At 59.3% G+C, this 9971-nt stretch overlaps 1 protein-coding gene across 1 annotated transcript; it reads right to left on the bottom strand.

The window, feature by feature from the left end:
• Nucleotides 1-905: 905 nt before the first annotated feature.
• On the bottom strand, nt 906-7798 carry LOC143170229 (SUN domain-containing protein 5-like). Its single transcript, XM_076358327.1, has 11 exons — nt 7670-7798; nt 6833-6900; nt 6161-6222; nt 5919-5959; nt 5571-5664; nt 4895-4979; nt 4214-4326; nt 3445-3612; nt 2995-3084; nt 2084-2191; nt 906-962 (listed from the first exon to the last, which is right to left on the bottom strand). The coding sequence occupies exons 2-11, from the start codon at nt 6891-6893 to the stop codon at nt 906-908; spliced, it is 879 nt and encodes a 292-aa protein (XP_076214442.1). The 5' UTR covers nt 6894-6900; nt 7670-7798.
• Between the last annotated feature and the right edge of the window lie 2173 nt (nt 7799-9971).

The following is a 9971-nucleotide window of genomic DNA, read 5'->3' as shown; positions in this document are numbered from 1 at the left end:
AAGTGTTGCTGCACTAGGGACTAATTGGTTGGGGAAAGTTTTTGGTATGTTTGGGTTTTCTTTGTCAGGATGGCTAGCCAGTCCTCTCCAATCTCTGATAATGCTTGTAGTTGTGATTGTTGTGATTTGTATTGTTATAAAAGGTGTTAAGTGCGCAATAACGAAAACTGTATTAGCCATGGAGTATACTCCCTCAAAATCTATTCGTATAATTGATGTTCCAGTACGACCTTAAACAACTGAGAAATGATGATTCACAGTGAGCACTGAACTCACCAAGACTGCGCTCCCTTTTAACTTTGGAGGCAAGAGGTGACTGTACCACCACTCCAGGGAAACCAGTCGAAACGTGACTGTGGTCACGGGTTGGATTGTGTGGCAGGTGCACCCGCCCTGACAAAGACTGGGGGCATTAAGACCACTGCGTCCTTACTTTTCACGCCCTTACGTTCGCGCCTTTAAGGTGGTGAGTGCTGACCATCACGTACACACCTTGGGCCAGTAATTACCGTCACGTATACACCTCGGGCGAGGAGAAAGCAAGTTAAGGCCCTCAGCCAATTCGAATTGACCACAGATCAGATTCGGCTAGGGTATAAATGGAGCCCCACCGGAGGGCAAGTTGAGCCGGTCCTCCTCGGAGCAGCGGGTCTGCAGTCAGGGACTCTCCCCTTGGGTCGGGACGCCACCCAAGGAAACTCCTCGAGGTTGAGAGCCCTCATCTTATAGCTGAGTGATTGTGCACATTTTGGATCCGCAGTTCTAAAGCCGGCTGTGCAGTATTAATCCCTCCTACGCCATCCTGAACCTGTGGTTTACTGATGTTGTCGGAGTGTTGACGCCTCATTTCTAGTTAGTTTTCTGCTAAACAATTTTGGTTAAAATAAAGTTTATTTTTCAATCTATCACCCGCCTAATTGGATGACATGAGCCTCCGCGACAGTCTGGCTGCCCGGGATGTCCTTAATGGAGAAGATGCTATACCCCGGTTATGAGGTCCATGACAGCAACAGCGGGAGGGAAAACCACAGTGTTGCAACATGCAGCACCCAGGGGACCAAAGAGCCTAGCCTTAGTGTTAGATGGTGGAGGAACACCCCAAGGGCTGCAGAACTGGCCAGCCTTCCTGGGAACCCCAGAGACGCTGGTCCGTCAAAAGGAAAGACGGGTCAGGGTCGTCCAAATGCCAAGGGGAGGTCAGAATAACAAGGGGTGAAAATTCCCCGTCGACACTAATCAGTGTGACACAAAAGGACCTCCCAACAGAGAGTAGCAAGATCTAGGACGGGGACATTCCTGGGGTGAGGCATGGGGTTTCCGACAGGCCAGTCAGACAGGCTCCCCACACCCGTTTTACAGAAACTACGGGTTAACCGACAAACCGACAGCCTGGGTGCTGGGAAGGTGCCAGGCCAAATTGTTCCATCTGCTCCTCCGGCCCCACTATCGGGAAAGTAAGGGAGGAGCTCCCCACCCCCGGCCCTGGGAGCCCCAAAGAGTTGTCCCAAGGCTTGTTGCTCGCCCCGCAACCCGCGCCTGCAGGCTGCCCAGTTGCCGTGGCAGCGGGGTAGCAGTGGGGCGGGGCCAGAGAAGGGCGCTGCAGTGGCTGGCGGGAGGCCCTGCCTGTCACCGCCTGGCGGGCGCCATTGGCTGAGAAGCCAGGAAGAAGGTGGGCGGGCTCCTGGGAAAGCTCCTGCGGCGCCTGCTGTGGCGGCGGGTGGCAGTCTCCCTGTTGTAAACTGAAGCCGGGCCCTTCTGCGTGCCCTAGGCTGGTGCCACTTGCGGAGCCTCCCGGGGCGGCGGGAGAAGGAGCGGTGCCAGGCTGGGCCTCTCCTCTCTAGATTAAATCTTAGGAACGCTTACTATCTCCCTCATTTTTAAGAAAAAATTAAGTAGAAGTTCTAACATTTTCCACATGCGCCCGGCCTCCCCTCAATGGATCTTCTTGCGCACCCCACTTTGGAGACCAATCCTCTACACCGATCCGAATTGCCACATCTTTCCCCACACACACGCTTTTTCTTCTTTATTATGTTTGTCCCTCTTCTTTTCCTCTGGTTTCAGTCCAGGCTTTCTGGTTTGCCATCTTCCCATGAACCTGCACTCGATAAATGCAGGTGTACGCTGGGTTTCCCCAGTTGCTCTTCACAAGAAGTTTGACGTATGAAAAGGCTCTGGGAAGCGGCGCGTTCTGTGAAGGAAAGAGGGAAAAGGAAACGGGGGGTGTTATGAGCGACAATGCAATCAATGTTTCTCCCCCTGCCAGTCCTGCTCCTGCTGAGGAACAAGCTCCTGAAAGTGGGTGGGAGCGGCTGTGGAAATCTGAGGCTCGCTGCTGGTAGTGGGTCTGCTGGGGAGGCTGGGGACACGGGAAGGGGGAAGGCACCTGGCATCCTCTGCATGCCGGCCCGGCTGGGGCTCAGTCTCCCTGCCCTCTGCCCCTTCCCTCTGTTGCTTGCTCTGTGCTGACAGAGAGGCCGGGGAGGTGCTCCTATGCGTGGGGCAGCTGGTGTGCAACCCCACCGAGCTCCCGCTGTCTGCTCTGCCTGCTTTCCTCCTGGCAGGCGTGAGAGCACCAGGAGAGAAGGGGCATGCGATGTTGGGAGGAGAGGACTCTGGCCAGCCTGCCAGCAGGCCACAGGATGGAGCGACGGTGCTGCCCAATGGCTTTCGCCGCCAGGCGTCCCTGTTTCTCCACGGCACAAAGACGTTGCTCGGGTGGAGTGGCTGTGTGTGCAGCTGGCTCTGCTGAAGGCAGTGGGTCCAGCCGGGGAATCTCTCGGGACTTGTGCTCCCACGGGCCTGACCCTGCCCTCGCTATCCTTTTGCTACCACCACCGTGTGCTACTCAGCCCTCCCAAGCCCGCCAGGTCTCTCTCAGCGGTGGTCTGGGCCCCTCTGCCCAGGGAGAAAGCATTCACGCTCTTCCTGCCATGGACTTGCAGGCAAACCTCTTTGGCTCCCTGGCATCTTGCCCCCGCGCGTGGACCGTACCTTCAGAGGGAAGGTCTGAATGAGCTCTTTCGCCACGTTGTACGTGAATGTCCCAAGGAGAGTCTCCTCTTCTCCGTCCGCGTCTACTCCCTCAGGGGCAAAGCACAAGGAGAGCAGCTCAGACTCGTCCCGACAAAGAGGCAACCTACGCGCTGCATCAGCCCTGTTATCTACCCACCCTCTCCTGGGGCTCTAGCAGCAGTCTAGCACTGGTTACGGTGGAGCTGAGTCTCCGCCTTGAGTTTTGGTCAAGAACCCTGAGGTGCTTGGCCAGAACAAGCCTTAAGAGGGATGAAACCTCTAGAGCCCTTCAAGTACCCTGCTAGCGCACCGCAGTGCTCAGGAGAGAGCAGGGCACAAACCTCAGAGGATGCACAAAAGCGAGCAAGACCCTGTCACGGCTTTCCCCCCGGGCCAGATCCCCGCCAGAAGCGCCCAGCAGAGACTTACAAAGACAGCGACGTCTCTGGGGGCGCTGATGACGGTCCCAGATGGAGAGACTTCTTTGGCAATGTGCTGCACAGTGACGGCAGTGAGATGGACTTGTGCTGGCAACCTGATGACCACCTGGCCCTGATGCCCTTGTAAAGGCCAGCAGTTTCCTGGGGAAACATCCGGCTGCAACCAGAACGCGAGAGCAATGAAGTGTGAGGGAGTGTTGGGGCCAACACAACTGCCCATGCAGCTTGAAGCGTAGGCGCCGGTGTGTCTGTGGTGCCTCGAAAATGAGGCGCGTGTGAGGAAATGGACAGAAGCAGGAGGCCTTCTTCCCTGCCTGACAAAGGGGGCTCTCAGTATTACGGAGCAGAGGAGAATAGCGGTTATGAAACCATCCTAGTCAGGGGCCTAGCAGAAACACGTCTCTGCCCAGTGGCTCTGCAGGGCACACCCCCGGCTCCCGCCTCCCACCCCCAAAAAGGTGCTGTTAGGGATGAGCGCGGAAACGGGGTCACCAGGGAGAAAGTCTTTCACCCAGCTGTGGCAGAGGACTGTGGGCAAGATGCAGCGGCTCGGCTCAGCTCAGCTCCGTTCCCCTCCTGAGGGGAACCACTGATTTCTAGCAAGCCCAGCCCTGTGTTAGAGCTTTGGTTTCAGGAACCTGATCAACACTGCGGGCTTGAGCAGTACCACTGGACTGAGGGGAGAGCCCCTGAGGTCGGCCCCTAACTTCACAGGAAGGAAGGAAGGAAACCGGCACCGATGATTTCTGCTACGATACCTGCAAAATAGTATCAGGAGGGTTGGCAGTGCGAAAGAACCATAAAACCCTGCAGCCCCAATTCTCTTTGCAGCTGTAGGTCTCGGAAGTTCTCTGCACGTCGATGGTGGCACCTGTAAGGAAGGGAGAGCACGTGACTGCAAGAGGCCACAGACTAGGAGGACTTGGTGCTCAGACACTATTTCTGATGTTGCGGGCCAGCTCCACGTCTGTCAGTCCTGTCCTCATCACCACGCTGGTGGGGGTGCCCAGCTGTTCAGGGGAATGATGGCAGCCACGTGCCTGGTGGCTGCTTCTCTCACAGTGCCACGAGGAGAAGGTCTGAGGGTTCTCGGAGACAGCAGGCACCCATGTGAATGACAGCAGACCGAAGCTGAGGGCTTGCTGCATGGGCAGCAAAGGACGGCCCAGCCATTCCCTTTTCAAATGCAGTGGAGAGGAAGAGAGCCCCTCCATCAGCACAGGAACACGTGCGGGGGCAGTGCCAGAGGCAGCCCTGCGAAGGCCAAGGGCAGGACTGGGAGGGAGTCTGAGAGCGCCACTCTGCCACAGCCTTGCTCTTGGACCCCATGAAGCGTTTAAGCTCCCCCACTTTGGAGAGCAGCGCCTGGAGCGCAGGCTCCTTTGGGGAGTGCTACAGACAAGCGCAGGCCAAGGAGACTGGGCTGCTTGTGTCCATACCAGAGCTTTTCAGGGCCCAGTCAGACATCTGGACGTAGACTTCCGAAGCCATCTCGGACGCCGCCTGGTTCACTTTCTGAACTTCCTGGGCATGCCATAAACAAACACAGAAAAGGATCACATCAGCGGGCAGTTCGGCATGGCTACTAGCATCCGCAGAGGCAAAGGGTCAGTGTCAGAAATGCAAGGCAAGCCCAGTCTCAAGTCCACAGAGCTGCAAGACTCTCTGCTGCTGACGTGAGCCGCGAGGACTGAGGAACCGTATCTGTGTCCACGGCCACGACCATGTCCCCGAGGTGGGTTGACGAGGGTCCCCACACCCTCCTCCCCACCTTCCACGCTCTCCAGGTCAGCTGGGAGATGGGCTCAGGCCCTGCCAGCGATGGCTGGCGCCGTGAGCGTGCCTGGGTCTCACCACTGCCTCAGGGGCCTGGCCAGAGCAGCCAGAGGTGTCGGCATGCCAAGGGAAGTCTGTCGGGAGTCCTCCGCTGCCTGAAGCAGCTCGGTTAAACTGGGGCTGGAGGAGGGCCTGTGCAGCGCAGAAGCTGAGCCAGCAAGCCCCTGGGGCAAAGGCTGGGTTGCGGCGGTCAGCAGTCCGGCCCCACCAACAACCCCAAGGAGTGCTTTCTCGGGGGTTCTGCCCAGCCAAGCCTCCTTCCCCAAAATGCAGGATCACCTTCACACTGCTGAGCTCCGCCCTCAGTTGAGCCACCTCCTCCAGCAGAAGCTGCATCTTTTGGGTTTGCTCCGCCAACAAAGCGCTCGAGTGCCTGCAGGAACAGGAAAGCAGATCTTGTCAGAGAGCGGCCCATCCCCTCTGGGGAGCACCTGAGCTCAGCAAGGAGGAGAGACACATGTGCTTTCCCTGCTTTGCGAGTGCTTCCCTTCCGCACCAGGTTGAGCAAAAGGCAAAGGCAGGAGGGAAGTACGGGAGCCCTGGCTGTTAGGAAAACGAGTGCAGGTAGCACGAGGTCGGCTGAGGCTTCTGCACCGAACCAATTCCAGCTCAGGAAACATCTCTTACCGCAGGGTCTTGAGGTCTGCTGCAGACACCCTTGTCAGCTCCTGAAAGGGAAAAACGCTCCGTTAGAGCATCCGCTACCAGAGCCGCCGGGGCTTCCCAGGAGAGGGTTCCCTAGGAAGAGACGGCAAAAGCTGCTGCTTCTTTGGGTCACCCTGCGTGGAAGCAGAAGAGCCCGTGATTTATCCAGCCACTGTCAGCCACGCTCCGTTGCCGGAGGTGCCTGTCCCACAAGAGTCACCGACCTCTCTCAGTCCCTTTGCCGGCATTGTCCACGCTGGCAGCGAGGTCCCGCAGTAAACACCAGCTGCAATTCACATCACCAAGAGACAGTTATTTTACTGGGGTTGCTAGCGATCCCTGCAGTCGCGTTGTCTCCTCCCTGTTGCCTTGGGGGTGGGGCAGCAGGTTAGCTGAGGAGGTGGGGAACGTGGGGGCGCAGAGAGAGGACGCGCCTCCGACCGGGAGCCATCAGCCCCGGCTTGAGGGGACTGCGCAGCCGTGATCTTCAGGTGTGCTCGCTGCCCCAGAGCTATTCCCCATTTCCCCTCACTGCTTCAGTGAGCACCGAGACCAGGCTGCATGGGCTAGGAGAGGTACCTCTCCATCGGTCCCCCTGCACGGCCCCTCCCCCCTGGGAATCCCCAGTTCAGGCTTGGAAATACCTACGCCCTTCGCTCGCAGACTTGCAGACTACGCAAGCCATTTGGTCCAGTGGCCAGAGCAGCAGCATGGCTGGGAGACTACCAGTCTTACTGCTAGTCCGAAAGCCAGTCCCACTCAAGGACATACTCGGGAAGCACTTGGGCCACGGGAGTTTCCGCACATACTGGCCCAAAAGGAAAGCTGGCCAGCTGAAAGCTGGCATCCAGCACAGCCAGGCTGTCGCCCTCAGATGTTTGCTCACGAAAACTCACCAAGAGCCACTGGGAGCAACAAGAAGACGACTTTCAAGAACCTCTTCTTCTGGAGGGCCATCTTTTGCCTGAAAAAGAGGGAGTCCTGTGGCTGTCAACGAACCAAGTCGTGGGCAAACCCTTTCACGGGTGGATTTCCCTTTTCAGGCCAGAAAGCCACCGTTTTGGAAGCCTGCTGCTGACAGAGAGCTGACAGAGCAGCACACAGGAGGAACACGATTTCTGTCCACGCCATTCAACACTGCCGGCAGATCTTCCCCAAAGGAAGGGCTCCAGGAGCACCTTCCAAAAGGGAATGAAAACTATCCAGGGAAGTCAAGAGGTCGAGCAAATGAAGACTGCTTTTCAGCAGTCTTTCTGGTGTGGACCTTGCTCTCTCTTTGGCTGAGAAAGCAGGCCTGTTCTCACTTGCCATCACACAGATCTCTCTTGGGGGTGTTTTTCCGCACAGCTGGGAAGCGCAGGAGCCTTGTCTGGCTTTCCTCCCAGAGCCCTCCCAGACCTGCACCTCCAGACTCTCCCTTGCCAGAGCCGGGGGAAACCCTTCCCCTGCGGAGGCTTGGCTCTGCACCCGAGCGTCTGGCTACGTGGCAGTTTGTCCTACCGCAGCCAAAGTCTGGGGCTCCGGCAAATGCGTGGGAGTGAGACTTCCGAGGGGCTTTGCTCTTGGCTCTCCCTGAGAATGGCCACAGCACGAGCAGCGCCCGAGCTTTGGTGCCCGAGTGGGAGCCCCCTGCTGCTGGCTGGGGAACACCCTCTGCTCTCCCCTTTGCTTGCACCGGCCCTCACACATCCCCTTTCTCCCCCCTGTCCACAGCAGAAACAAGTAGTACGTACACGGCGAAGATGCACGTGCTCAGCAGATGTCTCCACAGAGAGACAAGGGCACCTGCCAGATGGCAAGTAAGGCTGAAGACTGTCCCTGGGCAAAGAAACGAGAGAAAAGTTAGGCCCGTCTCTTGAGGTCTCTTCTCCAGGATGCCCAGCCACACATGTTTCAGCTCCCTGTGGGGAGGCGGGCACCGAGTCCTACACACTCTCCCTCCCTGGGCCAAAGAGCAGGGCAGCCTGCACTTCTCCTGCCACTTGTGACATTTGGCCAGAGCTCTGGCACAGCGCAGCTCTCCAAGTTCACCCCAGAGGACTTCACAGCAAGCAGCAGTGCTGAACTTACTTGCAATTTCTGTGGCCTCGTCACGCCACTTGGCAGGCCCTTGAGTGGCTGAGCCGGCGGTTGACATCGAAGACAGTTCCACCAGCTCCACCTCCATGCAGAGGTTCCTGTGGGAGGAAAAAGACAAATGCCGGTTGCCCACTGTCCCCACGCTGCAGGAGCCGAGGTGGGCAGAGGTAGCCTGAGCGGAGGCCCTTGCCAGAGGATGGGCCGTTCCAGCAGCAGCGAGAGAGGGCAGCACAGCTGGGCTGCTTCCAGGGGTTCCCCCCGCCTTTCCCCATCCTTTGCTTTACAGGCCCACAGTGGGAGAAGAGGAAGCGAGCTGGCAGCAGCGGTCCCCTGCCTCGGGAAGCCCACCCGGCAGCACAGCCCAATTCTCACCCTGTCCCTCCCTGCTCCCTGGCCCCTGGCGCCATCCTGCCCCTCGGCAGGCACCTCTCAGTGGCCGTTCGGGGAGGGGGCACAGGCTGCTGTCCCCCACCGCAGCCCCCCACCTCTTCCCTGGGCGCTGATGGTCTCCCGACCCCTCTTCTCCCCGCTCAGCTGCCCCCCTCAGCCAGGCAGGACTGTGCCTCAACGTCCCAAGGGGGCCAGTCCCAGGTCCCAGGGGCTTGGACTCCCCGCGCAGCAAAATCTCCCCGTGCAGCAGGGCTGGGCTCCGACCCCTGCAGCACGAGGCTACCGCCTCCCCAAAAGGCCCTGCTGCACACTGGCTTTTGGCCGGGAGAGCGAGCCAGGCTTTCAGCCGAGACCCATCCCCACAGAAGGGGGGCTTCGCAAGCCACGGGGCTCTTCTTCAGCAAACCTCTGTTGGCTTCCCCATGCTGCTGCGCACCCCACTGACCGTGTTACACCACGTCCGTGCTACCACCCCAACGTGACGCCCTGGGCAGGAGCAGCCCGTTTCGTACCTACTCGTCTGGCAGCGGCTCGGCCCCGCTGCCTCCCCTGCTGGCTGTTGGTCAGCCTTGTTCCCCAAGGAGCCTTTGGAGGCCCCTTGGCATCTTCTCTGGGGGCCCTTTCTCCTCGCCATCTCTGGGCAAAGACAGGCTCCCCGCTCAGCTCTTCCCCCTCAGCCGCAGCAGTGTGGCCTGCCCAGGCAAAAACAGCTCCGGCAGCAGCCCCACGCCGCCCCCCCCAGCAGGAGCGCGCCTGCCCAGGGCAACAGCCACACAGCAGCTGTGGGCTCCTTCCCCACGCGCCACAGGGCTGTGCAGGCAGCCAGCTCTGACCTCACAGCGGCGGCTCTGACATCACATTGGGGCTCCCCAGGGCTGAGTAGGGCGGGGAGACCCTGTGGGCTCCCCTGGGGCAAGACGGCTGCCGCCCTTACAGGCGGCGGAACCCCATGCCTGTGGGCTCCCGAACCCTGCCACGCTCCCGTGCCGGGCAGCTGCCTGGCCTGGCCTGGCCTGCCGGGCAGGGTTCCAGCTTTCCTGGGCATACCCGGGAAACAAGAAAGGGTGCTGGAAAGGGGGCTTTGCTCCCGCCCCATGGGACAGCTGCTTCCGTCAGTGTTTCTCCTCTTGCAACTGTTTCGTACGCCAGGAAGAAAAACCCAGTAGCCCAGACGTGCTGTCAGGGGCCCAGGGGTACGTCTGGTTAACAAAGACCATTTTTTTCTCACCCGTGCTGATTCTGCCTTGACTTCCCTAGTTTGAAATGGAAGTGTGCCCCTTCCTTGTCTTACAGTGGCCTGCAGGGTCCAGGAAGGTCCCTGCACAGGGGCATAGGCTGCGCTGCGGGCACTGGGCGGCACGGCCCATAGCAGGGTCCCAGCATGGCAGGATGGGGACACAGGGCATATGGAGCGCAGCCCCACATGTCCCACCTCACTGGCCAGTGGGTGCCCCACGCTGGCGCAGGGCCAAGCTGTGCTGGGGCGGTGCGGGGCTCTGCAGCTTCCCAGCCATGCCACCCGCTTTTGCAGGGGAGCACAAGATGCCCGTTTCCTCATGGGCAGCC

Source organism: Aptenodytes patagonicus, chromosome 22 (assembly GCF_965638725.1).
Source record: "Aptenodytes patagonicus chromosome 22, bAptPat1.pri.cur, whole genome shotgun sequence".
NCBI classification, from domain to species: domain Eukaryota; kingdom Metazoa; phylum Chordata; class Aves; order Sphenisciformes; family Spheniscidae; genus Aptenodytes; species Aptenodytes patagonicus.
Note: the sequence above shows the minus strand (reverse complement) of the source record. Positions and strands in the feature narration are given on the sequence as shown.